Source organism: Acartia tonsa, chromosome 6 (genome assembly GCF_053477335.1).
Source record: "Acartia tonsa isolate MP-2025a chromosome 6, ASM5347733v1, whole genome shotgun sequence".
Taxonomy (NCBI): Eukaryota; Metazoa; Arthropoda; class Copepoda; order Calanoida; family Acartiidae; genus Acartia; species Acartia tonsa.
The window spans coordinates 9,508,721-9,523,511 of record NC_137265.1 but is presented as its reverse complement, the minus strand read 5'-3'; the positions used below and the strand labels follow the sequence as shown (position 1 = coordinate 9,523,511).

General features: G+C 40.3%; 5 protein-coding genes across 8 annotated transcripts in view; 4 read left to right on the top strand and 1 right to left on the bottom strand.

The window, feature by feature from the left end:
- LOC145321806 (uncharacterized) overlaps positions 1–14,548 on the bottom strand; it is a 163,199-nt gene extending 148,651 nt beyond the window's left edge. For 3 of the 4 annotated variants that reach the window (XM_080163426.1, XM_080163428.1, XM_080163430.1), the window contains exons 1-5: positions 14,320–14,548; positions 13,717–13,976; positions 13,131–13,184; positions 12,078–12,192; positions 11,199–11,757 (exon numbers count right to left, since the gene is read on the bottom strand). In XM_080163426.1, the coding sequence (XP_080019552.1) occupies positions 11,199–11,757; positions 12,078–12,192; positions 13,131–13,184; positions 13,717–13,976; positions 14,320–14,393 (1,062 nt within the window). In that variant the 5' untranslated portion in view covers positions 14,394–14,548. The remainder of the gene's footprint in view (positions 1–11,198; positions 11,758–12,077; positions 12,193–13,130; positions 13,185–13,716; positions 13,977–14,319) is intronic. The other variant, XM_080163429.1, reaches the window with a different exon arrangement.
- Positions 2,071–4,056, top strand: LOC145321776 (uncharacterized). The gene is made up of 2 exons (XM_080163383.1): positions 2,071–2,416; positions 3,111–4,056. Exons 1-2 carry the CDS (start codon positions 2,320–2,322, stop codon positions 3,929–3,931), a joined length of 918 nt encoding a protein of 305 aa, XP_080019509.1. The 5' UTR covers positions 2,071–2,319; the 3' UTR covers positions 3,932–4,056.
- Positions 5,738–6,391, top strand: LOC145321777 (uncharacterized). Its single transcript, XM_080163384.1, has 2 exons — positions 5,738–5,927; positions 6,231–6,391. Exons 1-2 carry the CDS (start codon positions 5,738–5,740, stop codon positions 6,389–6,391), a joined length of 351 nt encoding a protein of 116 aa, XP_080019510.1.
- LOC145321773 (uncharacterized) lies at positions 6,570–8,340 on the top strand. The gene is made up of 2 exons (XM_080163381.1): positions 6,570–7,632; positions 7,814–8,340. Exons 1-2 carry the CDS (start codon positions 6,570–6,572, stop codon positions 8,338–8,340), a joined length of 1,590 nt encoding a protein of 529 aa, XP_080019507.1.
- On the top strand, positions 9,100–11,046 carry LOC145321774 (uncharacterized). Its single transcript, XM_080163382.1, has 2 exons — positions 9,100–9,305; positions 9,529–11,046. The coding sequence occupies exons 1-2, from the start codon at positions 9,100–9,102 to the stop codon at positions 10,640–10,642; spliced, it is 1,320 nt and encodes a 439-aa protein (XP_080019508.1). The 3' UTR covers positions 10,643–11,046.
- Positions 14,549–14,791: the final 243 nt, after the last annotated feature.

Sequence of the window (14,791 nt, the reverse complement as noted above, 5' to 3'; positions counted from 1 at the left end):
GAAAAAAGTATTAATTTATACCAAACGAGGGTAGCTGGTGCGCCAGAGGTGATCCACTTGGTAAGCCGGATCACCACCAATGCCATTTGATTTAAAAATCGATATGAGGTGCGCCAATCTGGATCACCTCTAGCGCACCCCAATCCGGCTCACCACTTAATGATTTAAAGATCCAACTCTGATGTAAATCTTTCCTTAATTGACAATCACCGCTAAGTAATAATTTTAGAGCCCCCAGGCAGGAATTAAGTGGCTTATGCGTCGCTGCTGAGCCCTGATATTTAGTTTGTCAAGTTATAATGTATAAACCAACACTTTTTAATTTCCCCGTTTTGTGAAAATATGTTTTTTTTGATTTAATATATGAAGTAATTTTTATAACTTTGTACTGGTAATGTTTATGTACAATAAAATATTTTCATCAAAGTATGATAAACAATGTACTGCATTTAGAAAATAATAAAAATATTTAGGGCTACGAATGTTATTATTCTGGAATGAACAAAAAATATTTTTCAGAACCTATTCGAAAATAGGTTTTCCTATTCCAAGGAGATCCAATCTTTTATTTAGGAGGGGTTTTTAAAATTACGATGGGAAGAGGTAAGAAACTAAGGGCTCTTAACCAACCCCATTCCAAAAGCATGAGCACATTCGTTCAGTTGTAATAAGTTAAATCACAGACAACCAACTGCTTTAATACATAGGGTGCATAACTATAACTATAATAACTAGAAAGCAAACAAAGTAAAAGCTAGGAAAATAAAATTTTATTTCAAACAAAAAAAAATTCATCACAAAACAACTTTACTGATTTGTTATGACATCCCCTCTACCCACAATCATTAGAGGAAGCGCGGTTATACCGCAGTTTGATCTATGGCACAACCCTGTTAAGGTCCATTAAGTCCATTTGTTTCCCTCTTCAATTATTTAATTAAGAGGATGCGCAGTTTTCTGCAGTTCGGTAAAAAATATTATTTATTCCGGACGGTAACGTCCGAGAGTCCGGAGATTGAATTTAATACATTCATACACAAAACCGGACATTTTCTCTCTCCGCTTTTCGTAACGGGAGAGAGGATTATTATACCCCTAGGGGAAGGCATCATATTCTCCCTTTGGGAAGGCAATTTACTTTGCGTTCCCCCCACACCTTGGCACAAAGGGGACGGGGGGAAAATACACTCGAGGAGACGGAGTGAGCGCCCACGGACTTACATATACACACGCACACATATACTCTACGGACAGACGTACACCACAGAGGGTCGGTTTACTGATTACATATCCGCGGGAAAGCACAGAGCGAGGGTTGTGAATTAAGGCCACGGGACACTCAACAGAAGAGAAGGGGGGAACACACACATACTCTCGCACGGACACTCACACACACACACATACACACACACACACCCACTTACATACATCTCTCGGACTCGCTTAGTCATACATTTGAAGAACTAGTGAACGCATAACTGCTCTACAAGCGATATGGCCTTTCGGCGACAATTAAATCGCGAATTCCAGTTTTTATGTAATTAAGTTAATATGTTATAGTAAAGGATATGACTATTTCTTTATGACGTTTGTTATGACGTCCAATTTTTGTCATGTTTATTTAGATTATGTCCAGTGCATGTGATAAAACGATTTCAGCCAGAATATTCGGCGGTTTTTTATAATGAAAACGTTTTTTATTTGCCTTCCCACCCTCCCTACTAACTACATAATTCCTCTTTGTTATTTTTAAGCCTTTTTTCCACGCTTGGTTTAAATTACATCAAGTTGTAATATCATACCACGTGGTAATATTCCCTTTGAATTTACGCGGCTTTTTATTCTGCACGTTTTCTAAATAAAACGTTTGCAAATTACGTCGAACTATCATTTTATTCTTTTTTATTTATATATTAAACAACTAAAATTAAGATTTATTTATTCTATAGGTTTACAAATGTTTTTCGACCATATTGGAATTTTCCACGTGTTTTTTATTCGGAAGCAGTCAAGAAAGAATGCCGCGTTTTCGAATTAAAAAATTTTTTCCAACTATCGGGGCTTAATATACATACATAGTAACATAATCGCCCCTTCAGAGGCGCTTACACATTCGCACACGAATTCTTTTGGCTAACAGCACTATATAAAGAATTCTTTATTTTTTTTTGGCACGCTTTTAGTCAGTATTCCAACAGACGTTGTTTTTTACTCAATACATTTATTCTTTTTTACGCTTAGCGCCTTTTTTACGTCATTCGCCTTGTTTATATGTCTTTTATTTCAGAATTGATTCATACTTTCGGATTGTAATCGACTATGGCTGATCCCGAACTGCCTGCCAACTTTTTGGATCAAGGAGAGACAGAGAATGACGACGTAGCAGATGCTGCTCTGAATACTCTTCGCAATATGGGTAAAATACTTTTCTTATTTTATCTTACAGCCAAGGATTTATGGCTCAGCTTGTCTAAAAAATCCTTTAATTATCGCCAGTTTTCTTTTTTCGATTTCTGGTATGTTATTTCTGTCTACACGACTTTTATTGTAAATGCCTCAATGCTGCTATTTTTAGTCGGAGTCATTTTTCTCAATTTTTAAAGAATTTAAAGATTTTCTACATACGCCCCTTAATCTTCATCTATTTTCTATCGGGCTGTCTCATTTTCTTATTGCACGACCGCGTTAGCTTTACAGAAATTACATAAGTTTGTGCTATGGCCACGTGTATACACGATATTTGAAGCCATTTTATAAAGAACTCTTTATTTTTAGTTCTTTTTACGTCGTTAAATTCACAGATAGTTTTTTATAATATATTATACACGCCCCTAATGAGCAAGTTTTTATTTGTCGGCGGCGCCAGCTCCTTAATGTTTTGTTTTTTATTTTTTCAAACAGATATTTTACGGTTTACATTTTTATTCACTCTTTTTTCGGCGGTACAGCCAGTCAATCCGGCTAGGATTTCAAACCCTCAGGGTGAGATGTTACACACGTTTTTCCTTTTCAAGGTTTAAGATATTTTTAATTCGCAGTAGGTTAAGAAATATTTTTCCCTGTCTTCGGGAAATATATGATTTCTCTAATCTATTTATATTTCTTTTTAGTGATTCCCGCCAACATCAATGATCCGACGGGGAACGGCGGTAACAACGGCACGGTTACGACACAGAATCCTTCTGACACCCCCCCGGCCAATCCACGCAAATCAAGATCCCCGGAAAAAACTCCTCCAAAGAAAAGATCTAGGCGTGAGTCAGAATCATCTAGGCGTTCACATAAATCCAATGCTTCCAAGAAGCCCAAAGCCAACGGGGAAAAGCCGTCAGCCGCATCTGCTCCAGACGAGGACAAGATTCAGATGCTACAGGCACAAATGGATTCTATCCAAGAATTGATACAGAAGATGGCTGCATCTAATGATCCCTCTACTTCTAAACGGAAAGCCGAGGAACAAGCTTATGTACCCAACAAGAAAAGGAAACAAGAATTTATCCCTCCCGAATCTGAGGATGACTCTGAGAAAGATGTCGAGTCTTTGGACGAGACAATTGACTGGGGCGGCGCCGCCCAGCCGACATCCCTGCGGAAAGAGACGGCGGCCCCCGCGTCCAAGATGGCAACCAAGCCCTGGCTGAGGGATGCATCTGATTCAGAAGAGGACACCCAGGACTATTTTAATCGCCGGCCACAGTTCGAACCTGGCACAAAGGCTAGATCCAATCAAATCCACCCACAGTACAACGCCAGATATGAACCAGCATACGTGATGATGGGTTGTCCCCGCATGCGAAATATTCAAGGTTCGCTGGTGAAATCTCGTGCCCCGGATTTTTGCACCATTTCTTACCAGGGAAAATATGTTTGTATAAAATATTTCTTTTCGGATTTTTATTTCCTTTCTTACTCCTATTTTAATTTTTTATAATTATAATACTATAGGGCAGCCTCTTTCTTTCGTTGTCGGCCCCTTTGCTTCCTACAAATTCTTTTTCAGGTAAAGGCTTTTACATAGGTACGATTTGATATTATTCTTTATCACATCTCATACATGTGAGCTTCGCGTCGGTTTTAATTTCTTCTTCTTGTTAACGAAAGTTTATGTACTTTATTTCAACAGGCGTTTATATTCAACTTATTCCTTTTTTACCTAACACCTAAGCCTTTTCTATGTTATGGTATACAAGACATATTTTATCGCTGCAGGGGCTTCAGCAGGAAAGGATTAGTAAATACGGGATGTATCACAATTTACCCGTTGCAGGCCGGAGTGAATTAGTGTTTCTGCAATCCTGTCTCGTCGAGTCTTTGAATATTGAGCAAGCATTACAAGAAAATGCTCGACGCCTATATTCTCTGATGGCCCCTGTCAAAATGAGGCCTGAAATTCATTCAGCTCTCGATGATTCCCTAAACGCGATAGACGCTCTGCGCAAGCTGCAACGAAACATGAACATCATGTTCCAGCCAAACGCAAGATTCTCTACGGCAACACAATTTGCAAGCCAAGCTGGTTTTGGAGGAATGCAAATGAACAGCAAAGAGATTAAGCTTTGGGAGTCACTCTGCAAGGTATATTAGATTTTTTATCTTTGCCCGCAGACCATAGGTCACGTCACGCAAAAAATTTTTTTTCCTCAATCAAGAAATATCTTTTGCCCGACAAGTAATTTTATTCGGTTAAACTTAATAATTTTCATTTCTGATTTTTTCGCGCCCTGGGCCACGCGTCCGTTTATCCTTTTAGTACGGCTACAATAAATTTTTTGCTTTCTACCAGCTAAGCCTTTTCATTTTTTGCTTTATACTAGCTAAGCCTTTTCTCTCAAGCATCTGGATTAATTTCCAAACCAGATAGTCGCGTAAAAAATCATGCCTATTATTTTTTCCTACAGTGTCTTTTTTCGTCAACACAGGAAATACGATTATTTCACACTTTCTTTTTTCTTCTCCTTTCTTTTTATATTCTTCTTTGGCGGCGATTATATGCGTTTAACGCTATTATTTACTTTTATAGGAGTCAAAAGAGAGGGAAGACGAAGAAAAAAGAAGCAAACAGTCTACTAGTTACTCCAACTTCAAAGGCAAAGGCAACGGTAAACGTCAATATAAGAAGTTCTATTGCGACTATTGCCAAGAAACTTCGCATACTATCGAGAGGTGCCGCCACAGAATAAAGGAGGAGCGTGCCGCCAAGCCCCGGTCGGATAAAAAATGACTAGTTCAGCCTTCCGAACAAATTTCTAAGCCTTCAACCTCATTTTCTGCTACAAACCAAAACAAAATTTCTCCTCCCGCTTATGCTGATTCTCTCCAAGAAATTTCTGCTATTTTACAAATCAAGCCTGCAACAAACAATTTTGAAAATAAAACTTTATCCGAACCACTATTTAAATCGTTGGCCACCCCACCAAGTACTTCCTTCTCTCACTCGGTCAAAGCCGAAAAAAGACTTCAGTCTAGTTCACTTCTTGCCCAGACACAGAAACCGTCTACTATTTCGGATTCCGATCAGGTCCTCCTTAATTCTGCTACCACTTCTACAGCGCCCGACGTCATTCAAGACCACTCCGATCAAGATTTCGAGGATTTCATAGACGCGAAAATTAAAGAAATCACAGATAAAGGTTTTTCCCCTCTTCCCAGGGGCATCGGCCAGCCTCAAGCCGTCGAATTTTACAAAACTATTTTGTCGGCCAACAATGAAGTCCTCTCCATCCTAGAACACGGCTACATGCCCCGATGGAAACATTCTCCACCACCTCCATCGTCCATGGCCAACAATAAGTCAGCAGCGTCCGAGATGCCTTTCGTCAGGGACACTGTGCAGGAATGGCTAGAGAAAGGATATGTGATGAAACTATCCGAACCTGCTACAGTCAACGCTCCCTTATCTGTTGCCTCGAAATATGACGTTATGACAGGTACTTTTTTAGTACAGATTAATCCTATATTTCCGCCCGTACTGTCTTTCTTAGCAAGACTATAGCTTTAGTAAACATAAATAATTTTTTCTCTAATTCGATTTTTATTTAAAATTATTCGAACAAATAATAGCTATTTCACAGTTACAACAACCTTTTTCCGGCTCCGTCTAAATTTCATTCTTTTAAGCGCCTTTATTGCTATCCGATCCGTTTGACGCTCCTTAACTTCTATCTGTAGGGTTGTTTTTATAGTTTCCCCAGGTTTCACAACTTTCGTTATATTCTTATTTAATTTTACAGGCCAACACAAGAAACGACTCTGCATAGATCTAAGCAGGAGCACAAACTTGTATGTGGAAACGAAATCGTGTCCTCTCAGCGACCTGTCGACATTTTTACCCAGGTGCGTCACAAATTTTTTCGGGCAACCGGGTATTTTACACAGCTGTTTTCTTATATAAGGCCTAGTCCGGTCGACGTCACCCGCAACCTTTTGTATTCGTCTTACCCATCTTTTTAACTCGAATGTTCGTACAGACATGTCGTGCGTTGCAATGAACCTGTTCCTCATGATTTTTCAGTTTATATTTGTTTAGGATCGAGAGGGGCAGTTTCATTGCAACGCACGACATTAGAGCGATGTATCTCCACGTTTCCTTACATAGGGAAGCGTGGAGATACTTCGGTTTTTCAATCACCAATGTTGCCGGCATCGTCGAGCATTACTGTTTCATTGTAGTACCCTTTGGGTACTGCAATGCGACAGCAATCATGGCCAGCCTGCTCCGACCTATCGAGATACATCTACACTCAGTGAGTGTGGATGTGTCTTGGTATGTCGACGACGGCGGCAACATCGGTGTGTCGATAAGACGTTGCTCGAAATACCTGCAATACACCTTTTTCGTGATGTCATGCAGCGCGTGGGAGATCGCCGAGGACAAGACAGTGCTACCTTCACAAAGAGTCAGATACCTAGGCTTTGTCATTGATACTCTCAGCATGAGGATTTGGGCACCTGCCCGCAAGATATCCAAGCTCTTATCCGATATCGACGACATTGTTTCGGCAGGACAATCCGGCACAGCTATTCCGTGTCGGCAAACAGCCAGTCTGCTTGGCACTAACGCCCACTTATTACAATCCCACGGAGAAATACTGAAAATTGTTTCCAGAGAGTCACAACACCAGCTGGGAAAAGTCGTCATTGCGTCAGGGTGGAACGCCGTTATGAATGTCTCCCCCAGAATGATCGAAGAATTGTCCTTGTGCAAGATTTACCTGAATTCGTACAACGGCAAACCTATCAGATACGAGTCCAAACACACCACCATCGTTAAACCTGCCCACAAGACCTATCTACTAGAGAACTGGGATCCTAACAACGATGCCAGAGAGCTCATAACCATGGTTAGCGACGCCAGCGTCAAATCTGCATATATCTTTCAAGCAGACACTTTTCAAATTGTCGCGGAGTTTCCGTTCAACGACAACGAAGCGCAAGCGTCCTCGACTCTACGCGAGTTAAGCGCTATACACAAGCTGCTTACCGTCAACGAGGATTTTCTAAGGAACAACAAAGGGCGTTTAATCCTATGGTTAACGGACTCCCAGTCCTTGTGCCATATCATGAGACGCGGGTCCAGAGTGCGCCAGCTCCAAGGAATGGTTTTAAAAATCTTTGAGCTCCAACACAAATGGGGTAAGATTCAAATCTTGTTCTAGGCGCGCTTCCGTGTTCGTCTTTTTTAGCGTTTTTTACATTCATGTATAAGTAGGCTATTATTAAATTTAGATTCATCTAAGTCAGACACAATATTCGAGTTTTTCCTAGTTATATTTAACCCTAATTTTCAATATCATAATTATTTCTGCTTTTTCAGACGTACGGATTTTCTGCTTCTGGTCTGAACGGTCCGACGACAATCTATCTATCGCGGACATGGGCTCCAAGAAGTCTAACACCGACGAGTGGTCTCTGGACGATGCTTCTTACGCTCGAGTTCTGTCAAAATTTGGCCTGACACCGACGCTTGACGCCTTTGCGTCACAAAGCAACACAAAGTGCGCTCGTTACTTTAGCAAGTTACCTGAAACTAATACAGCAGGCGTCAATTTCTTCAACCAGACAATCAACCTTAGTGATATTTTATATGTTTGTCCTCCTATCAGTTGTATTTCTAGAGCTTGGCGCGTGCTAACTAAAATCTCAGGTCTTACATCTATAATAGTTGTACCTTATTGGAGGTCACACGCCTTCTTTGCGGACTTTTTGGAGAAAGACCAGTTTAAGCCTTGTATAAAATCCCATTTTATTTTTGACGCTTCTTTTATTTCTAAGTCAGATTCATGTATGTTTAACGGATCCACTAAATTCGCCACTTTGGCCATGTTAGTAATAGTGGATTAATATATTATATTTCATAGGCTAGTAACGGAAAATCACGCTGGATTGTTTCTGTGATACTTCAACAATTTATACTCTATATTTTGCTACACAAAAGTTTTTTGTTTTATTCTTATTCTACGAGCTTCTTCTACGCGTGCTTAATTCCGTTATTCTCCTATGATTCTAATTTTTATTAGTGTTATTTTTATATTCACATTCTATGCCAGTTACTGTACAGGACATTATTCTCGACAATACCAGTTTATTTATCTATCACGCCATACGGTTTTTTTTCGAAAATCTTTAGTTATATACAGCTTTGCTGTCCATGGCCCCTTTTTTCGAGACTGATATTTTCTATATACCAGTGTTATATCTCTGTTTAATGTTTATAAGAATATTACGTTTCCTAAAGTTTTATTTCGACCCAGCCGTTTCATGCTGACATATATATACTCCGAGTTTTTCGACAAGCTCGTATTTTTTAACGATTCACTGCTATTCTTTTTACTTCAAAAATATTAGTATTCCACCGGTTATAATTCCTAATTAGAATCATGCGAATTTTTACGTTATTATTACTTTTCTTCCAAACGACCTTTATCGGTCAAATCTTTACGCTTCCGCTCAGATTATTACCACGCATTTTCATCTCTTTTTAGCTATTATAACCATTATTTTTCTTGACCGAATTACGTAATTAGTATTCGGTTTTATTTCCACGAATATTTTTTCTTTTGGGTCTTTTTATTTTTCGTTATTTTTCATATATTCATATATATGCATTTAATTTTCTTTTTTCAGAAAATGGGTCTAGCCGCAAAAATTAAAAATGTACCCACTGATAAAGGCAGATTTTCTCGGCTGCTCCAGAAAAAAGTCTCAGGTTCCAGCCACACACAAATTCCAAGCGCTTCGAAACCGGTCCGAACAATGACTGCTCTTCAAGAATTAGGCTTGGCCGGAAAGAAAGAATTACAAGCAAGGTACAGGCTATTTTTTATTTTCGCTCTAACTTTTCGGCCAGTCATTTTTTATTATCGTTCGCTTTTACTGATAATATTAGACCAAATGCACGTCATTGTCGTACTACAATTTTAGTTACAGCATTTCTTACCATTTACTCAAAAGATTACAAACCCATAAGCGATCCTAGCTATTCCCATTTTCCAAAATCTGATTATAATCTACCTCCCATTCTGTTTTCAGGTTAGCCGGCGCCGCTAGGGCCGAAGGCACCAGAAAGAGCCACAACAGGATCATCAAGGATTTGACGTCGTTCATCGCAGAACAAGGCCTGGAACCACTCGATTTGGACGAAGCCACCGTCATGAGTTTCCTAATGAAGGTATATCAGGACGAGAGACCCTTTGGTTACACATCTGCTGTGAAGGGGGCCATATACGCCTATTTGGCAGCTATGGGACTGTCTGCAGAAATCTGGTCTCTCGCGACGGACCGCGTGTACCAGGGCGTCGTGCGTTTAGCCGCTTCGCGCAGGAAACGCCGCCCCCGCGTCCAACAGTTGCCAGGCTATATCATCAGAAGAATGATTGAATGGGTAATTCCTTGCTGGCCCAGAACCACGCAAGAACTGGACAGAATCCCTCTACGAAATTTCCGCACGGTTATACTTCTCCTGTTGCAGTTCTATACCCTCAGCCGTATAAGCGATGCGAGAAAGCTGAGGGCTTGCGACTTGAAATTAGTCGAACTGGACGGCACCCCCGCCATCGAAATCCTTTTCCGTTCGATGAAAAATGACCAGCTCCACATTGGCAGCACGGCTCACATCGTCAAAGAAGGCGGCGCAGCTTGCCCTTATACATTATTTAAACTGTACTATGCCAGGACTGCTTATTATTTTCGAGATAATAAAATAGAGGATCTCAATTTTCTCTTCCCAAGATTAAGAATGGCTAAAATCACCCGGGTACTCATTCCCGACGGCCGACACGCTGTCTCTCAGAACACGCTAGTTACCAACATCAAAGCGTTGGCCAAGAAGATCGGCTTCTCCGGGGTTGTGTCCGGGAAGTCCGCCAAGATTGGCGGTACTTCCGCGGCCTTTGCCAGCGGATTGTCCGACGCGGACGTCCGCGACAAGGGCCGCTGGCGCAGCCTCGAGTCAGCCCAACACTACAGACGAGTCAGCGATTCTCACAAATTGAAGTTGGCCAAGGCTTTTTCTATTCAACGCAGCACAGTCATGGATACCCGCAACCCGAGAGTCTTTGACCCGGACGTCCACTTCGTGTTCGATGACGATGAAGCTGCGGACGAAGATGTGTTAATCGACCAACGCCTTTTTCCAAATTTATAATCTTGTGTTTGATAATAGATTTTGTTAATCATGCAATATTTATTTATTATATCTGCTACTCTACAAGTTTTGTCGATGATATTACAATACTTTGAACAGGGATGTATTAAGTATGGGATTTTTTCCTACATTTCTGGTACTTCGAAAAGATTAAGGATCATAGGACCACCAGAAAACAATAAATCTTGTCATACTTGGGTTGAATTAAAATGTTAGTGAAATAATCCTTTGCTTTAATTCATCCCTGTTTAAATCATTTCATATGCAACTTGGAAAACTTCTTTCTAAATACGTAGTATTATCGATAACCCTTCATAAAGGTCGTCATAACAATATGCTATATTAGTGTTTCTTCTCTAATGACCCCTCTATGGGGATAGAGCTCACAAATCCTATTTTTTATGACATTGCATATAAAGTAAAAAATTTTTCATTGGAATAGAAATCTTAGCAACTTTCAATCAAGCTTAAATGGAAAATATATGAGTAGCCACCGTATTTTAGAGCTTCAGTTTTGAAAAAATTATTGAGATTCCTATTCCAATGTTCAATTTACCTGGAGAGCGAATCTTGTTCTCTTGGAGGCTGTAACATTGTTGCCGCGCCGGGCAGGCATGCTGTGGGGCGGTCGAACAGGCGGTATACCTCCGCCAGGCGGCACAGCAAGGCTCTGAATACCTGGCGGTCGCTGGTAGGTCGGGCCACACACAGCCAGCTCCGGGGTGGACATGGCTCTGTTGTGCCCCCCACCCCCCGCCATGTCAGAGTTAACTGTACTGTAGATGACCCCACTCATAGCACCACTCATACCACTGTTACTAACACCGCCGACTGATTTTGAAGAAAGGCTACCGCCGGCGGCAGCGGCGGCTATTTGGTGGTGGGTACCACCATCGCCGTGAACAGAGCTCACTTTTACCTGGGTGTGTGCTCCGCTGTAGCCAGGCAGAGAGCCGCCACTCCCTATCCCAGCTGCTCCCAGCACACTCAGGCTGTTGCTGCTGCTCTGCCCAGGAGCACAAGATATGGCAGTTGGCAGCAGTTTAGCTGTGCTGCTGCTGCTGCCGACAGCTTGTTGAGCACTAGAAAGAAGGTCAGACATGCTTGTCACACCTTCAAAAAAAATAATATGTCTTCTTTTAATAGAAACTGTTTCACATTTTGTAATAGCAAAGCTTCTCTGTAATTCGAAATATTCGCCTGTACGTCTGTAAGGAACGGAATTGTTTAAATCTGAATTTCTCTGCTGATATTCAAGATAGATGGCTGATATTTTTAGCGAATATTCCCAATACCAAAATGAAATAATCATTTTTTATTTATCTCTGTTTTTTTTACCACTGACCATCTGCTTTATTATTATCTTTGTTCGCTTTTTTGTTTTGCTACTTATGGATGTTGTCATCCTTATTTAAAAGAGACATAATATTTTCCTATAGAAACATGATTAATCATGCTTGTTGGTCCACCTGGTCCTAGAGGTATCCCAGGTCCTCCAGGTCCACCTGGTCGCTGGTGGGAAGTCACGTGATTTCCGAGGGGTCCACTTCCTGTAGTAAATTGATTATTAGAACAGTAATTAAAATAGCTACGCCCCTAGAGCCTCTAAAGGGAGGGAGTGTCGACCCTTTCCAACTCTTAATTTCAGTTTCAAAAATAGTTTTTAAAAACCTTTTCAGGATCTATAGGACGCTTTACTGTAAAAGAGATCCATGTTGCGGCTAGCGAGATCCTACGCTACAGACAACAGAAAGATATCGTGTTACTTTCATATGAGGATAAAAAAAAACATTTTTACTTTTTGTATATTGTCCATCAAATAATCAATAACAACAAAATGTGTACAAGGTGTTTTTACAAAATCATTAAACAAAGATTTGGGGGGAAATTGTTAAATTTCACAGATTGACGAACTGACTCTATGTATAGAATAGCTGGAAGGTATATCAGACTGACCTGGCAATGGCATTGTTGATTGCAGATTGTCCTGCATTTCTCCCTGGAACTATAATAATACTGACCTGGCATGGTTGATTGTCCTGTAGTTCTCCCTGGAACTATAATAATACTGACCTGGCATTGTTAATAGTCGCGTAGTTCTCCCTGGAACTATAATAATACTGACCTGGCATTGTTGATTGTCTTGTAGTTCTCCCTGGAACTATAATAATACTGACCTGGCATTGTTGATTGTCCTGTAGTTCTCCCTGGAACTATAATAATACTGACCTGGCATTGTTGATTGTCCTGTAGTTCTCCCTGGAACTATATTAATACTGACCTGGCATTGTTGATTGTCCTGTAGTTCTCCCTGGAACTATAATAATACTGACCTGGCATTGTTGATTGTCCTATAATAATACTGACCTGGCATTGTTGAATGTCCTGTAGTTCTCCCTGGAACTATAATAATACTGACCTAGCATTGTTGATTGTCCTGTAGTTCTTTCTGGAAACGCACTTAATACCAAGGTATAATAATACTGACCTGGCATTGTTGATTGTCCTGTAGTTCTCCCTGGAAGTGCATTTGATACCATTCCTAGAAAATTAACAGTTGCAATAAAATTTTTCCAGAATGGCTTCGAAGAATCGACACCGAATAATATCCTCTGGATTAGAACCCGTTCTTTTTATTTCTTACAAATCGTGTTTCGCATAATATTATGAACATTTTTCCACGAATAATGATATAGTACAACGGCCTCTCGGGGCCAACAAAACAGAAATTAATTTTCCATTTTATATTACAATTATGGGAGAAGAAGGTTTGAGGTTAATTAGTAGCGAAGCTGCACTCAAATTCAATTTTCTGTCCCTCCGTCAGCTCGTAATGTTATGATGGGTTAAATGTGATTTTCTCAGATGCTATTCAAGATAAATGGCTGAAACTTTTTTTGTGAAAATTACACTTAGGAGCATTTAGCTTTTAATCATTCACAGACCGACGACGGATAAAATAGATGTTACAAAAATATCTAAAATATGGATCTGATGTAAGTATGTTAATTATCCATCAAATAGAACACATACCAAATTTATTTTATCTTGTTGTATTGATAGATTGAACTGACCTAAAGCATTGTTAGCAAAATTTGGAGGGTGGCCATTGTTGCCAGGCGGCCTCTGGTGGCCTCGCTGGGGACTAGAGACAGGGTTGCCAGACATACCACTGACACTACTGACACCATAATTAGAATATGCGGCGTAGGCACCTGCACCAGGCACAGCAGACACAGAGGCTAGAGAAGTGCTAGCCACACCAGAACCTGGAGGTAGAGAGGGGCCACCAGCAGCCACTCTACCACCTCCTTGGTGCGGCCCGTGGGATCCTGTCAATCATAAGGAGAGATACTATCAAATTCATTAAAATTCATTTAAAAAATTGTAATTAGTATGCTTAATTTAAAGCCAAAATAATAATTGATTTTAAGTAAGGGGAAGAGGGAGTAATTTTGAGTTTGTCTGTTTATTACTTTAGTTCAGGTTGAGTTAGGTTTTATTTGAGTACTGTATAGCCCTGCAGGGTTATAGCATCTTAGGTATAGCCCATGAAAGCTTAGGTCCACCAGCATGGCTTAGTAATAGGGAAAAAACAAACCTCCCTTATTTTCAATTTTAAAAAAGGCAGGCACCGAAAAAAAATTTACAATAATTAAAGATAATTATTCTTCCCTAGTGATTGTCCTTGTTGAAGAGCAACAGATCCTGGGGGTGGTAGGCTTGACTCCCCACCTGACGAACATTTCATCCCGAGTACCACCACAGGTCAGCTAGCCCTGAATGGTTGGTGTGTGTGCCCGCAGGGGTGCTGCACAGCTAGCCCTGAATGGTTGATGTGTGTGCCCGCAGGGGTGCTGCACTGCAAGCTAGGTTAACTGAGGAAGACAGATTTGTGAGCAGCCTGGGGTAATGGAACACCGTCAAGAAAAAAAAAGGTTATGATCTAAGACAAATATTTAAAAAAGAAAAATGTAAAAATAATGTATAGTGCACAAAATATAGGAAAAAAGTATGACAATATCATTATATGTGAAGAACCAAAAAAAGGTTAGACAGACTGACAAAGTGAGTTATGAACAAATCTATGTTCAGTGGTCATAAAAAAGATGAAAGGTGAGAAAAAACGAGAAGATTAATTTAATGAAT